This window comes from Acanthaster planci, linkage group LG19, assembly GCF_054643075.1.
Source record: "Acanthaster planci isolate LZ-2023a linkage group LG19, COTS_SCS, whole genome shotgun sequence".
Taxonomy (NCBI): Eukaryota; Metazoa; Echinodermata; class Asteroidea; order Valvatida; family Acanthasteridae; genus Acanthaster; species Acanthaster planci.
In genome coordinates, this window is record NC_141795.1 from 4386289 (window position 1) to 4404219 (window position 17931).

Genomic DNA, 17931 nt, shown 5'->3' on the forward strand with positions numbered 1-17931 from the left:
GAAAAGTGCGGGAAAATTGCTTTGTCGCGCGTAAAATTAAATACATTTGGCGGCAAAAGAGGAAGGAATTCCGGCCCGTAACTATACGGACTGCTGGGAGGGTTGCTGTTGTGTGGGAAGGGGCCTGCAAAACGGACGACTGTTCTGTGACTGTCGTGAGCAATTGCCGTGGATAGTTGTAGGGTAAGAGAATTTCAGCAAAAATTGTAGATGGACCAAAAGCAATATTTCACACATTTTCGTCTAAATTTCAAATGATAAATACATGAGGCCCTCCCTTCTCCTTAATGTCACATTTTTGTCTGAATTATAAACATAATGCAACTATGAATAATGATTACCCCCTTGCCTACTTGGTCTGTCCACGATAGAAAAGGAGCATGAAACAGTCACATGTTCAATATTAAACGCACAAACCGCTCGGAGCGCGCTTTCAAGAGAGCCGCAAGAGCCGGGCTAATTCGCCCGGTGAAGAGCAGAAACAAGCCACCGCCCTGCGTATCTGGCTGCTGCTGACGAGCGCAAGTGTGACTGTACTGCTGACCGAATTTTTTCAAGAACACACACATGTTGACGATACCTTGACAAATGGTTATATTGTGCGATGCAACTGATTATTTGGTCAAGTCGAAGCGGGAAAAACTCTTTCTCTGTCGTAAAAAGAGTTCGCGGCAAAGCTGAGAAACCAGACGCGTATGTTCTGTTTCATGAAGACATACGAGTTGAAGGGTTGAAAAATAAGCTCGTAAAGTGGTTTGACTAGTACGTGTAGAAACCAAGACATGGTAAATCAACTCTTTGGGTAATTTTCAGGTGACAAATAATAGCTAGTCACAAAATTAAGATAGAACTAAATAACAACGGCTAGGTTAGAATACGCCGTTTCAAAAAAAAATGCACGCAACTGAAGCACTCAGCGTCGCAAGTAGATTATTATAAAGCATGAGTTTGTTAAACCACGCATTCTTTGAATATCAAAAAACTCAGTGTGTTTGTGCTTTCACCTTTCCTTAACAGTTGAAGTGAATCAGCCCTTACCGGCCCCTTCTAATTAAACAGTAACGTATTATTTACAGCCCGGTCAAAACCTTCCCCATAGGGGAAAAGCATCGCGCGGATTTCAGATCACACCGGCAAAACGCAACGCTCATTACAGGGTAATTTGAAATGAGTGGCAACATAACTGTGCCTGGGTCGTCGGGACCTGGAGCTATTTTCTGTTGGTCCTGAACAGCCTCACTGCAGATTTGAGGTATGTTTTTTCGTGCTTTATCCAACTTAATTAATGACGTCCGCGGGCTTTGCGTGGTCAGTTGGGAGTGACTACACAAAATACCATAGGCTTGTGTCCCGTTTGAAGCGGCTTTAGGATATTCAACTCGGCTAGATCTAGAGCTGCATTCGATATTCTAACGTTGTCTGCAAGGCTTTAACTTACCGCGAATAAGAGCGCGAATTACATAGTAGAGTACAAATTGTTGAGAGGGGTTGCGGGGTAAACTGCCTCAATTACACATGGAAATGCCCTCGATTCTATTTTGATGTATTCCTGCTGAATGTCAGACTAAATTGTAACATTTACACTAATTAGCACAATCCCTCAAATCTCAAAAGAAACAAATAAGTTAGGAAAATATTCATTATTGAGACAACGAATCTATACACCGTGGAGGTTTGTTCTTTCCGTAATACTTTCTGTTCAATTTATAAACTATTTGGTAAAATATTACGGTGGCATTCTACCAAAACGACCATGCCTAAAATTCAAACTGAAAAGTAGGCCTAATCAGTTGAATACGGCACCATCTGCTCATTTGCCGAATTGGGAAAGCAAACAGCTGCCATAAATGTTCCTCATAATTTGTTGGAACAATATAATAATCTCGTTTTAACCACTTTACTCTCAACAAAGTATCTCGTATGAGCAGTAAAATTCTCAAATCTGGTGAAAAGAAACATATGTCAACAGCAACATGGCAGCAAAACAACTGCGTCAAATAATAAGCACATTCCTAAATGTTTTGCCAAAATGCGAAAAATACAAAATCACGATTATTTTACAGTTCTTCAGTTCCTTCAATGTCAAGACTCTTAAGATCCTACATTGCATGCATAATGGCGTTTGGAGTAGTCTGCTACACAAATTTCGCTGCTGACCGTCCTGTCAGAACACAACTGGCCCTGGGCCATAGGGGTCTGTTAATTGGGTTACCAGAACCACTCGGCTGTTTCTTGCCGTTGGACGCCTTTAATTACTTATTTGTTGTCCCAGAATCTCTAAATGAAAAACAAGGCGAGAGCGAGGACATATGCTACCCAGACTCTCCTGGATGACCCGTCCTGATTTCCTTTCAGCCAGTTATTCGTTATGTAAAGGTGCATTTCTAAGTCAGCATGTTTATTCAATGTCACTGACAAACTGTTTAAAAGATTTAGATCGACCGATTCGCCAATCAAATGTGTTTTTGCAGTGTAAGATGAATGGTGGAATGAAAAGTCATACGAAGAAAATAACAAGAGATCATACGTCGACAGCAAAGTTAAATTTGCGAACTAGCAAACAAACACAAAGGAACAGAGCTTTATCAATCATAACATGAACTTAAAAGAACATTAGATCAGCATCTTAAATATGACAAAATACTTTAAAGGAACAATTTTCCTCAATATCTCATCAGATGACAAGCTGAAAAGAACAAAGAAGAGAAAACAATCACAGATCTTCTACGGGCGAAAATTACAGGCTTGTTGTTGAGAACAGTTGCTGAAGTACTGAGGTAACAATAGAATTTGCAAAGATTTTTCGCCATAGAATCTATTCAAACTTCATAGACGGATTCCTTTTGTGCATCTGTCGTAAAAGAATGAGGTTGTTTTTGAGTCAGCGGGAGGCGTTTGATTCGCGTTCTTTTATTATTGACGGGTGGCGATCGATAGATGGAGTGGAATGAACAGTTAAAGAAGATTGCCTATCGATCTTCCAAAAACGATGATGGAGTATAAATATTGTTCGACGGGACTGATCAAATCAGAAAATAAAGGGCAAGGAGCACTGTACTCTCGCAGGACCGTTCTCGGGCCAGTTATCAACCCTGTCGTCTTTACGGTTACGTCAACAAGGGGATGTTTTTACATCGGGCAGGGGGAAGCTGTCAGTGGCTGATTTCTGACCCCATGTCGACCGCTGGGTCGAAACAAACAGCGAGGATCGTGAGCCTCTCATCACACTCACGACCCCTCTGGCTAGCTCATCGACTTGCCGACGGATATTCAAGGCGTACGTCACGTAGCGTGAAAGTGCACTAGTCGGATTCGAGGGTTTGATTGGGTACACTTAGGCCTAGATGTCTACCAGAAAGGTATTCTGTCAACAATGGCCTTCATTCCTAAAGAGTTTTATCTCTGTTCATCTTCGATACGTCTTTTTGCACGGTTCCCCGATTGGTTTCTGGCCATTCTGTTGCTTTTCGAGGTATTACGCATTTAGCAGAAAATAGAGCATTTCATCGCAAGCACTGTCTTGAAAAGAGACATACTGCCAGATTGCTAAGCACTTGGTTGATATTACCCTACGTCTCTCTGACAAAATTTCACATGGAGGTCTAGGGAGAAACCATGAATCTCCTTAATACCCTTCAATCATGTCAGATAGCCGGCAGTCACTAACACACGACATTGCTGAAGACGAGAGTTCACCGTGACACTGCTTATTTTTCAACAAAGTCGGCCCTTGTAGGCCTAATAATGCAAAGATGCATTCTTAACACATTTGTCGTATCAGTCAAAATCAGTCAAGTGACATATATGTATAAGTACTGTACAGGGAGAAGTGGAAGGAACTTTTGACTGTCTGTGACTGTTACAGCAAAAGGAGGGTTTTAATCGAAATGCATGTAGGACCGACTACTTTTTGGCAGTCGACGAACCTATAATACTAGTTACCCATTTGGGTAAAAGTACCAGTTCGAACAAAATACCTTAAATACTCGTAGTTTTGGCATATCACGAAACAATGCTACACAATACAGATAAACACGTTCGTCTATAAGAGGAAGTAATCAAACTACCGCCGTACATGCGTATACCTGAAGCACCCGCACTATGTGTAATCATATCTTCTTAAAGACGAACGTGCCATATCGAGGATACAAAGTTGTTCCGCATATGCAGACGCAGCTAGTTCCTGAACTTTGGCGACATCAAATAGTCGTCAAATAGTCGTCACACCAAAAGGCTATTTCTCATCACCGAGACTCATCGATACAATCTATGCGACACCTGGCGCTCAAACCTTATCCACGATATAGCCTGGCTTTGACTCTTGATATATTTCCACCCCATTGTCCTTTTATCTCGGCTTCTATTTTAGTGTGCCATAGCGTTTAGATTTGCTCCCCAATTTGTTAAGGCCCCACTTGTAATTACAGGGGTCGTCCATGCCCGTCCCATGATGCTTAAATCTGGACATAATTAAGGAATGTAATTGGGGATCATATTCAACAATCTGTTCCGCTGCACTGGTGACTTCAACTGATTTACACACTTTTGGGACTTGTCCAGCGTCCGTCTAGAGGTTGCATCTCATTTACAGTCTGTAGGTCAATCATGTAATAGGTCATGTAATGTAATCATGTCCATAGGTCCATACCGTTCACGCAGTGCAAGTGGATCCCACTGAAAGAGCTAAATAAATTTGTTTAATAGATTTTTGGGAGTGGTTCGTTTACTTTATCACATTGAGCAGAAATACATGTAGTCGCAAAATAAGCCTATATTCTTTTTGGTCGCACGCTTCATGGTGTTTAGGCCTTCTCACGAGGCTAAGGCTACGTAATAACTAAGGAATAATATTTTGTTGTAGATTTTTTTTTAAATCTCTTCTTTGTTTGTTTTCTTCCCTCACAGGATGAGGTGAAACAGCAGCTAGCAGTTAATGTTTGGTTAAGAATGGTAAGGCAACATGAGTTACGCATAATATTCTTCATTAAGGAGTTTCGGGAAACATGAGAGGGAAACTGAACTTTAATTAAAAGCCGTTGGTAATAACTTGAAGAAATACCACATCTGGTCGTACCTTTGGCAAAATACTTGGTTAAGTCTTGCTGCACAGGCTATAATGCAGCAGGTCTCAATTAAAGCAAACTTAAACAGAATTTGTTATTCCTTTTGATATATGTAGAGCTGGCTAGACGAATTTCTCACGTGGGATCCAGAGAAGTTCAACGGAACAGCAGTGGTGCGGATACCAGCGAATATGCTGTGGAAACCTGACATAGTCCTCTACCAGAGGTGAGCACTGAGACCAGCCAGGACAAATTATGTTCCATTCCTAACATTCAAGATATCTTTACGAGTACTTTTCTTATAAACCCAAGTACATTGATATAGCATCTACATATTCAAGGTTTCAAACACATTTACTGAATAAAATCGTTACCTGAAATCTCCAGCGACAAATTGTATTTTGTAAAAACAGCTTGCCCATAAAAACGTATGGTTTCAAGTTAACGCATTGGGTAGCATAGCGATTTGAGCATTCTGTTTGTTGCTATGGCATTCCAACCATACAACTTATTATTTTAATCGAATCTGAGAAAAAGTTGTGGCATATCAGAGTGGTAATAACCGGAAGATACGACAAACTTCGTTTTCGCTCCCGGTAGTCGGTGACGTATATGCGCTAACATCATGCATATAAATGGGAAGCCACAGAGGGATTTCACATTAGGGCCGTCTGCGCATATCTGCCTCGAAAACGAGGCTCTCTGTGTTGAACTTCCTCGCGCCCGCGGAGTCCACACAGTACATGGAGTATCCGGTTCGTAAGTGTGACGCCACTTCAGTTTAAGATACACGATCATAGCAGATACGTTAGTTTGCGGTCAACTGTTATTTTTTCTTTCGATTTTACGTGTCGAGTCGTCCTGAAAGAGTCATCCACACAAATTTGCAGCCTAAAAAGTCTGAATTTAACATACCTTTATGTATTTTGTGTCTTGACTCCTTACTTTCAATCGTCTGATCGAATTAAGAATTGAAGCTTACACATACAGCCTCGTTGTCAAACGCGGAAGTGCGCAGATCGACGCTAAAAGCGTCGTATTGGGATCCCTCTATACACGCGGGTGTATCAAGGTGGCAGGCTAAGCCAAATAGACTGGATGACGGAAAGCGTTCCACTGGTATTGAATTTGTGCACTTATGATGAAAATCTGCGGCCGACTGACTCATTTTCCAATCATAGTCGTTTAAGCTACAAACCTTCGACTTTGGACCCATTAAATAATGGATGGCTCCATTAATCAATCAGTAAAATTGCAAAGGTCTAGGCCTAATAGTTTTGTTCCGTCATCTCCCTTGCCCTGTTATTGCACACAGAAGAATTAGATTTCCCCAAAATTAAGAATGCCTTTATCAGTAAGTCAGATAATGTCATATGTCATCCCAATTTATGAAATACTGAAACGACTTAGCCTTATTCATGCCCACATGTATCGACAAGGGTCGACAGACTTCGCTCGTTGTGATTGGCGAACGCGTTGCAAACTATTGGAGGCGCACTATTGTGAATCGCCCGTATTGTCTCGATAATCCCTCAGAAGTGCCATAAGTGGGGGGGTATGCATTCTTCAACCCCCAACTTAGATTAACACTTCTCTTTCTGCATGGAAGTACACAATCACATACATTATGGTAAACGTGTGTGTCCACCTTCCAGAAGGCAGATCATGCATAAAATTGGAATGGATAAATGAAACTCGCATCTGGAAAATATAACCCTAAGCAGATGTTTTCAAGAATAACAACAATGGGAACAAAAAGAACAGAACAAGTCTATCTTGACATCTACAAAGTTACAGCAGTCGTCATAAAAATAGCGTACTGTTGCCGGGTACCAGCTGTGTCTACCATGAAGATGAGCAGTCACACCGGCTCTCAGCCATCGCTCTGCTGAGAACAGGAGGAGAGCTATTCAAACATATCCCGGCGGTCTTCCTTGGAATGTCAATATTATCCGAGGAGAGGGCAATAATAAGTTAGCAGGTGATTGCCGCCACTTCCGTCAATAAATGGTTCGTGCCTGCCCCTTGGGTACGGGGCTGGGATTATCTGCACCCAGCCAAAGCCGTCAACCCAGATTTGGTACCGTTAACGACACCGTGTGTCACCCACACTGCATTTTTATTCAGCACCAGATAATAAAAGGCCTTTTTGTTCAGCCAGATAGTTACTAATTTCACGTCGTCTACGGTTACCCTTTGCGGGATTCGTTTTCGTAATTTTCTTAGAATGTTCTTCAAGAATGTTCCCTAAATGTTACTTTGGTTTCTCACAGCCTGTTTCTATCATTATGGAGACTGTTCTCTTGAGTCAGAAACTGCACTGGAAAACATTAAAAACTGAAATTCAAAAGGAGTGTTCAATTATGTTTTTAAAATGAGAACTATAAAATATGTTTGAATACCAAATCTATTTCTCTTCCTCTTTTAAAAAATAATATGTGCATGCCAAGAAATGCTGCCGAAACATGCTAACACTGTCATCACGTTCTCCAAAATGTCTTTGGAAAATATCGGTTTTCTTCTTTACAATCTGAAACCACTTTTCAAAGTAGGACCAGACGCTGCGGTAACCAGCTTGACTATAAATAGCAGTATAAAAGGGATTAAGAAAACACGGTTAGATAGCAGAGCAAGATAATTGGGGTGCACGTTACACCACATGGCAGTGACCCTGTGCGGGAGAAAACAGCAAACGGAATGTCAGTGCTCCCAATTAAGAAAATAATTTGGACATTCCGCGAATCTCTCAGCCAGTAGAGCCCAAGGGAGTATCGTGTTTTGGTGGCCATATGTAAAAGCATTGCCTTTCTCCTTATTCTAAACGGTGCTTGAAAGATACAGCGGTACCTATGGTTGCCAATATACCGGTATCAAGGAATGTGAACTTTTCTTGCATTCGTTTGTTATCCATTTCCGAGTGGATTTTCCCCTTTTGAACGTGAAGCACTTGTTTCAATATAGTTCCCTGAATGAGAAACTTACAAAGGAAACATTGGGGAATATTTTACATTGCTTTTTTTCTTTCCTTTTGTTTCATATTTTAGTCATTTTTCGAATTCATTAATAATTTGTGTGTTATGTGTTTTATGGATATCAACTTTGTCGAATGATATGCTCTTGCAACCTTAGTAATGACAAATGGTTGCTACCGCGGAAATAAACATGTCACATGAAACACGCCCTTAAAACTGTAGGATGTATCATTCTACAAAACGCCGTCGCGTCACCAGATTCTACGACTGTTCCATGTGTGATTTCCATAACAAACTCTTGGTGGCAACGATGCATTGATTTTCATAACACCCTCTGTGTAAGCCCATCGTGTGTATGGCTACCCACAGCACCATCGTAAAACGTTTTTGAATTGTGTCCACTGAAAGAAATCAAACTTGACAAGAGGCACTGGCAAGAGACGAGTGGTTTTTTTTACAAAGGAGATGCACCAGAATGATGTTCGTGACACAGACAGTTCTGGAGACACGATAGCGATGTCCTTCCTATCTTAAACAAACTCGACAGCGTCAACTACATGTTTGCTTTCACCAATCATTCTGTCTGGCAATGTAAGTTAATGCTTCGGGTTTAATTCTGTCTCTTTGTAACCAGAATGGAACAGGGCGTTTTGTCTCAACACTTTGAGGATGAATGTAATGAATACCAGATTCGCACATTCTGATTGCAAAATCCAATGGCTGATTTGTGCAATGTGTTTCTGAATGCATTCTTCTGCAGTCTATTTTCGTGTCGTCTTCCGACGCACGTGATTGTCGTGTAATTATTAAAATGTAAATTAATTTACAACATTAAGGTGTTCAGCATATATTTAACCACAAATCGTTTCAGAGTAGGTCTTTAAGAAGCTTGACTGATATCCATTTTAACATTCTATTAAATAAGCGAAAAAAGGCACCACCGTCACTAGTGCGCAAATATCTCTATGAAAACGCTGGATTTTATGCACTAAGCCTTTGAAAATAAAGTCATTTCTTTTCGTGATTTCACTATTGCACTCAAGAATTTCGTTCGTCTTGCAAAAATAAAAAATACTGCCAACATTTAAAGAGAGTCCCAAGGTTCACGAACAAATAGCGAAAATGATTACGCACTCAAGCATGTCACGTGCCTCTGAGAGAAAGCTCTCTCCCTCTGTATCAATGTTGGTAGGTGTCAACATAAGCAATCCCGAGGTCGGTTACTACCTTGGTGCTTCTTTAATATACAGAGTGATTTCCTCCAAGGTTTTCAGCTTTGTTGAAAAAAATCGCACAGTTACCTTGACCTTAAACTTGATTTTAAAATATTTGCAGCTTGAGTTGAAAATGTTTGATTCAATAGTGCGCACCTGTGGACATATCTGTTTGTAACGTCATTACACCAATGTAAATTCTAGTTGTGAATAATATAATCTAGTTGACAACTTTAGCAACTGATACATAATGCAAGCTTGTTTTAAAATTCGTTTTTGATATTGTATCAAACTAAAAAAGGGTTCAAGTCTTTAGCGAAAGCGTACAGTCCATTGCGTAAGGCGGATAAGAATTTCACTTGAATCTATAAAAAACGTCAACAGATAGAAACCAAGAACGCTTTACTTATCCTCTGATGTCTTGTCATTCTACCCATAGCCAACATTCGTGCCGCGTGATAAAAAGGCAACGTTAATTTTACGGACAGCTTTGTAGTCTATCCCGCACATTTCAGCAAGAAAAACAGCTGTTTTGCGATACTTCGAAATCTCCTCCGCATTAGCGGAGTTAGAGTTTCTGTGTTCCAGCACCTGCGCGTGTGGAGCAGGGTATAGCAAGCCGTTGCCAACGCTGACGTTAATATCTAGCCTTTCGATGTCCATACTTGGAAATAAAATGAAGGAATCCGATATTGATCCACTGGTGATCATGCAAGATCTGTTTACACAACCGTGAGACACTGTTTGTGTATTACGAGCGAAGAAGACTTAATTTCGGAGCGGGAATCTGCTGTCTGCCAACTTTACATGGGGCGGTAAAAGTGCTGGGGTCAAGTGTGCGAGTGAACGTCGCCTCGGGAAAGCTGGAGAAATGAAAAGAGTTATAGGATTGCTCAACTCGCCAAGATGTTGCAGCTGATTTGTTGATGCCGAATGTGGAATTGTATTGTCCCATGAAGCATGACTTTTAAATTCCAAATTAGTAATTATATGAAATTAATAAGACATTCTGGTCGGGCATCATCATCATGGGACAATTTCGTCGAAACTCTCTCCTAATTTGACAAGCGCGTTTGCTAACTTGTGAGTCAGCTTTTTTCTCAAAAGGTGACGGGCAGTTTATTTACCTGCAAGTGTTTTGTGTGGCACTGAGACGGTAACGACAATTTCGCTCTTGAGTGTCGCATATACCGAGGCACTGCTGAATTGTGCCGGTTCCTCTCTAGTTTTGACAGCAACCTGAGGCGTAGGCTGCCACTTCGATGCAATCTGACAGGCCACTGATAACCGTATGATTCCTTTCCCTCCTCCGAAGAATTCAGAACAAAGAAGTCCTCTGCGGAAAGAGTGTGTTTAAGGGAGGGAAGTGATCGGCCCTGCGTGCGGAGACTGTGATTAAAGCAGTGCAGTTGTGACTAATGGGCCACCGACAGTTTGCACGAAGGAGCTGTCAATAATACCTGGCGATTAGCCTGGTTGGGATCGATACACCGAAAGTAGGTCAGAGCAAAATGGCCAATTTAACACCAGGTTAAACTCAGCAGGCTGCATGCAGGGGCAGATTCAGGATTTTGTCCAGGGGAGGGGGGGGGCAGGCCTGTCATATGTGTCCAATTGTAACAGTCGGGAGAGTACATATGTACCGGCATGTTATGCTGATCATTTGTTAATCATTACTTTTGTTTTGTGCTTCAGTTTGTCGGGTACATCAAGGGAGTGACCCTTTCTGTAAAACAAACACAATGAATAAAAAACTCGTTAATAATTTAATTTCAATCTTCGCAAGGAGATGGTGCCCCCCCCCCAATTCGTTGGAATGGGTAGTTCCCATTTGCGAGGGCGCCAAGGGCTTGACAACGTGTCAGCACCAGGCCCACTGCCGCAATATACAAAAGATGCACTTTGGCAGGTTGCAATCTCCATTTTAATCACGCCAATTTATCATGATTGGGTACGCGCGAGACACAATTACTGCAATTGGCCGGAAAGGGCTCCCCCGGTACGGTGTGCAAGCTCGCTTGACATTTTAAAAGGGCGGGGAACGGGCAGTCCCCTCGCACGCATCTCGGTGTTTGAAATCGGCCCGCCTCGGCAAATCCTTATGGCGGTGGAGCTTTTTATAATTGGCTGACGGTAACGGAGAAAAGGAGGAAGGATTTTGACCCCTCTCCCAGTGGCATTCTGCGGAGAAGACTCTGAAAACTTTGACGTGAGGATGTCACTGAGAGACGTTTAATTACGACACAGAATGTTACCAAAAAAGTTGTCTCTTAGGAGGATTTTCTTTTTAAACCTATTTCAAACACCGAGAAACGTGCGAGGGGACTACCTGTTCCCCGCCCTTAAAATGCCAAAGAGGAGGTCGCAGGTTCAAATCCCTCTCCGATCAATTTCTTTGTTCATCTTTAGAAAGGATTCCACTAGACTATCGATAAAAAACGTCGAATACACCAGGACACACAAATTTGAAATGCCAGTATGATTAAGTACATCACATACACCAAAGCGTATTTTTCTCTGTAAATTTATAACTTAATCGAGCCATTTCACTGTAGTAAAGGGATCTTTTATTGGCGTTTTCAACGCGAATAGTATATTCTTCAAGATTTGTACTGGAACATAGCTCTACCACAGTGCACGCTATAATGCAAGGTGATATGTTAACGACCCATACTGCATGAAGTTGAAAGGAGAAAAAATAAATTTCTTCCTTCTGTTGAGATGTTCCATACGCACACACAAAACGTGTTTTTGGTACAACAAAAGACATGCTTATAGTCAGTGCGTCACACCCAATCAATTTTCAGTGATTGAACAAGCACATAAAATAATAAGAAGCAGATTGGGGAGAGAGATTTCGATGTTTGCCTGGATGAACTTTCAAAGGGGAAAGCACGAAATCGTATAATGTTTTATTCAGTTATACATGGTTTGAGCTTTAGTTATATGACAGACACTTTCAAAGCGTGAAATAATGAAGAGGATAGATTCTTCATGACAGAAATGTAATATAAGAGGAAAAGACGAGTTTGCATTTGCAATACGTAGGGGCCCATTCTAGCGACCACGGCTTTGCCAGTGGAGCCTCTCTTCGAAGACCAGTGCAAAGAAAACTTATTGGACGTATCATTAATGAAGAGCGACTTTAAGATGGTTTTCATGCGTGTAAAATGTTCACACGTTTAGTTTCGTTCGCATAACTTGTGTTCAACTCAATTGTCTTAAAAGCCAATGCAAAATGATCACTTGACCTTTCATTGCGGACTACATTAATTTTTTTTTTATGCGAAAGACTTGAGGATGTTGTGATCATACTTATTGACAAATATTGTTTGCTTTTCTCAGGGGAATTAGAATAACAAGCAGGATGCTCTAACCCAATTCCGAAAGTCATTTTCTTAAAAGCCAAGGGCTGGACAAAAAAGTCAAAGACGAATTATCTTGAGACCCGACTCTTCACCTTGGCTTTTCATTCGAGCATGAAATGAAATTGAATCAGAAACGCGACACCAAAACACTGTAACTGATATTGAGAATTTCATTAAATGTCCCCCGGATTGATCCCACAATGATGATCGGGTTTACTCGCTCATATGGCGTTGCACTATCAAAGATTTTACTCTTCTGCCTAGTCACTTGGGCATGCATCGCTCTTCATTATTTTTGACTAGAAACGTATGTCAAATCTCCCCGCTTATGAATGCCATTGTGTATTTACTCGTTTATTGCACAGCTATCAGAGTTGTAGGCTTTGTTTGGCGATTCGACTCGAGTCGACTCGACTCTAGTCCCGATGGGTAAATGACTCGACTCGACTGAGTTGCTAAGTTAAAATGACCCGTCCCAAATTTAATGACTCTCTGAAACTCTGATAGTTACAACTTTCACAGATGTGAATCATTAATGCTGACAGTTTATCCAAAGAAGTTTGTGCTAAGGATGTTGATAAAATACAGGAAATTTACAAAGTTAGTCTCTGTTAAAGATCATACTTATATGAATTCGCAATATAACTAGAGAAACCAGTTAAAGCAGAAACTGTCAAAGTAAATTATGTTAATTTTGTTCCGTATGTTATTAATACGTTTTAACATATTTCCCTGGAAACGACCCGTAGATAACACTGCGCCTCATTTAACACGTTAATCCACGTAATATGCACATTGAAAATGGTTCCTTCACTTTACTGATTTCAACCTTTTTTTTCACTCTACTGACATTACAGTGTAGATCAGAACCCACTTAGTGGGGACCTTGGTCTTTCGTGTGTCGTCCATTCAAACGGGGACGTGCACTTTAACACCCCTTACATCTTCATCAGCTACTGCAAGGTGGACCTGACCTATTATCCCTTCGACACCCAGAGGTGCCCGCTGAAATTCGGCTCGTGGTCCTTTGACGAGACGGGCGTGGACATTGTACTCTCCCGGCCTGAGCCGGAGCTGGCCAACTACCAGCCTAACGGTGAGTGGGACCTGCTGGACATGACGGTGGCCAGCCACAAGATCAAGTACTCCTGTTGCAAGCACAAGTTCCCCGATGTGGAGTACACCTTGGTCATTGAACGCAAGCCCGAGTTCTACGTGGCCAATATCATCCTACCCTACGTCCTCATCTCCATCCTGTCCATCTTTGTCTTCTACCTACCCCCGGAATCAGGCGAGAAGATGAACCTTTCCATCACCACTATGCTGTCGCTGATTGTCTTCAATGAGTTGGTTATTACCACCATACCACCAGCCTCGGATGGAACATTTCCTATCATTGGTGAGTTCACTCCTGTTAACATAATGATCCTGAAACCTTCATGCTCCGGATAAGTGGAACTTGTGTGCATAAAACTTTTCCTTCAGCAAGGAGGGAAATTTACTGCTATTAGAGTCAGACGGTGACGTCTTAATACAAAGGGAATGAGCGTTTAAAATCAGAAGAGTGACGTTTTTTGCATTATGTACCCGATTTATAATTTCTCACGAGACCAGTTCACCTGCTATAACGCACAATGACAAATGGTTCCGTAAGGGATAATCGAAATGTACCGCAATTTAGGAATGGGTTAACGCCACAAAATGTAAAAGCCACAAACAAGCAGAATTGCCTCTCCATGTAATTTAATACTTGGTAGCATTACGCCGGACAGTGTTTAGTAACAATTTTAACGTAATAGTGGGCAAAATTTAAAGTGGCCATTTGAGCACCTCGTTGCGCAGGATTACACGGGTGGACAATGGCACAAGTATAAAGAAACTTGCAACTTCCACAAGCTTATTTTGCTACGGACAACTAAGATGTTGCTTGTCAGCAGTGCTTCCATCGCGTGTTATATAACACCATCAGAAGCGATTTGTAAGAACACAAACGCTGGAGGGCGCTTGACCCCCGTTCTAACTTGGCGGAGCCGCTTTACGGCAAATAATAATTTTGATGGGTTAAGTTGCGATTTCAATCACTGTCACTATAGAAAAAGTTCCAACTGTATCACGTATATCTAGTACTCTACTAACGACAAAGCTCGTGGCATTACCAACACCAATCCAATAACTGCTTGACCTAAATGACGCCTACCGGTACTGCAAGCAATGTTGGCGGCTTTTCGCAACCACACCATAGGGAATTGTAGCAGCTTGTGTTTTCATCCCCCAAAACCAAGATCGGGCTCGAGAGGAGGGGTGATCCTTCTATTTCAAAATTCATTATTTTTCTCTGCAAACGACCTCCAGTGCTTTGGAGTCGATGGTCCCTGAGGGCACTGGCTGCATAATATAATTAGTTGAATAGAAGGTCAAAACTGAAAAATAGGCTGTGATTTGAGTCTCGATAAAGAATAGGCCTAAACTATACATTATTATGCAGAGGATTTGAGGATTATCAAGTGTACAAAGGTAAATTATAATGATCATTTAATATGACAAGGTAACACGACAGGTTTCTTTTTTACTCGTCTTTTATGTTTCATCCATTAAGTTATGCTACAGATGCACATCAATAATCAGAAAAACATTCCCTTTGAAAGGGAAATTTCGGTATACGGAAAGTGTTCAAATGTAGTTTATTACACTTAAAGGGAAAAATCTGCAAAATATCAAACGACCAACAAGAAAAGACTGCCCTGTCTGCAGCATGCCAAGAAATTTTGTCCATTTGTTTACATCCGCTGTCCATTCAATTATAATCAGTGGGGAAGTTGGATAGCGTGGTTCTTTCCTTTCGTTTTGTTTGCCTTTTTTCTGCATTCTAATGTATTGTTTGCTTGAAATGCAATTACTCATCACGACAAATACCACAACAATTGCTTGAAGACCAGAAACATTCGTTCCTATAGCAACCAGGAGACAAATCTAATAAGACACTCAGCATAACACCGACTTTTGTGTATCATTTTGTAGGCTTAATCCACGAGGGTTATTTGATTGAGATGCATTAACATTTCTCACCGAATGACTATATCTTCATACTGGCATTTCAATGTTAAATTGACTAACTCAATGTCATTTTCTCCAAAAAGAGGAGGAGACTTATTAATGAATCACTTACGCAACCACGGATGAGTTCCTAACATTACATTATCTCTACACTTTCAGTTTTCCAAGAACGGGTGTATATACTTGTAATTCTTTTTTTTCCTTTTTTATTCCACGATCAAATCTGATAAGACTCAACTAAATCGAGGGGATTTCTTTCACGTTTGTAAATAATAATTATGTATTTTTAATGTTTCTAAGAAGTGACAAGAGTTAATTTACGCAGGATTCAGTCAACTGCTTTATAACTGCTGTGTGTGGCTGAATATTAGTTTTGTCTCTCCCAGCGAGGAGGCCCCAGTGCCGCATGGAAAGGAGCAGTTATTGTCTTACCGTTTTAATAACTCGCACCATTTCACTCGATTTCCGTGCGACAAAATTTAATATTTGCGGTCGGCTGGTACGGCCAGCAGTAGGTTCCAACAAGGAAAAATTTCCATTCTAATATTTGTAGCTTTGAGACAAAAATATCAAGGATTTCAGAGCATTACAAGTGATTGAACTTGTTATACGGTTGTCGTTCAATTTTGTCTTCTTTTAAAAGTTGAACTCAGTACGTTTTGTAAACATCAGGCAAAATTTACAAAGGGAAGAGGAGCACAGGTTTTCCGAATTGAATACACGCTCGCCGTTTTCATAAACGTAGACCTGACAATCAGGAAAGGAAGCACTGGTACCCTTCCCAGGAAATGATTTAATAGCCTTTGAAAATGAGTATCATGAATTTGTCTTTATATATCATTGAGTTATATCTATAGTTATTCGTTTATAAAACACTGACAGATTGATCCTAACCTAAGATTTTACTCAATTCGGACAACCCTCTCGCATTAGGAAATCAAAGATGGTCTTTAATAATTTTTTAAAAGGCTTTCATTAATTTTTATTTTAAGGAATTAAAAAATGGACGGGGCCTGTCCGGGAATTGAACCCGGGACCTCTCACACCCAAAGCGAGAATCATGCCACTAGACCAACAAGCCTTTACTAACACAAAATAATTAATGCAATACAAGTGGTCAATTCACTTCAACGAAAATCAAATACACGTCGTTCACATTTATACCGCTAACCACAGAAACCAAATGAAATTTTGCGCCTGAGAAATTATAGTAACTTTCAGTATTCTGTGGTTACTCTCGCTGCTTGTCTTTCAAGCCCATTGGTTTTATTTATTCTTAAGAGACACGCTATAATAAAAGCCAATATCCTGCATCAACGCTAGGTTGTCTAGACTCACAAGATGAATTTGTTTATGTTACAACAGGGACGAAGCATGATACATTCCGGGAGTTTCCATTTTGTGGGTCTTTCTTTTTCTAATATATTTTGCCAGGGGAGATCTTTTTTCGTCTGAAGTAAACAAGAAGCCTGCGTGTAATGCAGTCCGTTTAGTCACTATATCCATTGTGCCAAGCCGAGTTTTTTTATGAGCAAACTGTTCATGTATTTGAATTTGGTAATTCTCTCGAAAGGGGAAGCGATAGCTTTTAATGACTAGTGAAGTGGACCGTGAATAATATACCTAATACTGGCCCTTCTTATATACAACTGATACAAATCTCATTTCATATAATCCAGAGCTACATGCAACACATCGAACTCTGCCGGCACTGCAAGCGACGGACATGTCTAGATATTATTGATCGCGTTTAGCAAGACTTCACAACTAGCTCAGGGCATGTTTTCGCACTCGTCTCCAGCCTGCACTTAATGGCTGCCGAAAAAAAACCTGCAACGCCTTCGATGAGGCTTAATGTAACTTCCCTTTGCTTCGGCAAAAATACCATCTCCAGTTTCGAAAAGGATTTTCTTACCTTCAAGCCTCATCGTTGAAGTGATAATATGACCTCAGGGAGTGGATAATATAATGTTCCGATCCAGTGGAAGCAATACAAAGGCAGCAGAAAGTGGGTCCCAAAAAAAACGCTCGCACTTAATTCTAGTGGGCCAGTTATATGTTCGTCGTGTTGCCCTCGTTGTGCTGATTCATTGCGTGTATCATGCACACAGTTTGCTAAACAATTCAGAAACAATGCGCGTTGTAACAACATGTCCAACAGGTGTTTTCGCGCTCGCTGGCATTTTTTCTATTGTTTACGCTATGAATATTCAGCCGAACTTGAGTTTCTGGAGTATGGCGCTGGCGCAAGGCATGCTTT

The 17931-nt window shown here is 40.9% G+C and overlaps 1 protein-coding gene and 1 non-coding gene across 2 annotated transcripts in view; one reads left to right on the forward strand and one right to left on the reverse strand.

The window, feature by feature from the left end:
- LOC110991066 (neuronal acetylcholine receptor subunit alpha-7-like) overlaps window positions 1-17931 on the forward strand; it is a 61484-nt gene that overhangs the window by 35761 nt on the left and 7792 nt on the right. The window contains exons 3-5 of the mRNA XM_022256183.2: window positions 4906-4950; window positions 5180-5289; window positions 13475-14016. Coding sequence (XP_022111875.1) covers window positions 4906-4950; window positions 5180-5289; window positions 13475-14016 — 697 coding nt within the window. The remainder of the gene's footprint in view (window positions 1-4905; window positions 4951-5179; window positions 5290-13474; window positions 14017-17931) is intronic.
- Window positions 16681-16752, reverse strand: Trnap-ugg (transfer RNA proline (anticodon UGG)). The gene has a single exon. It is a non-coding gene; the product is annotated as a tRNA-Pro (tRNA).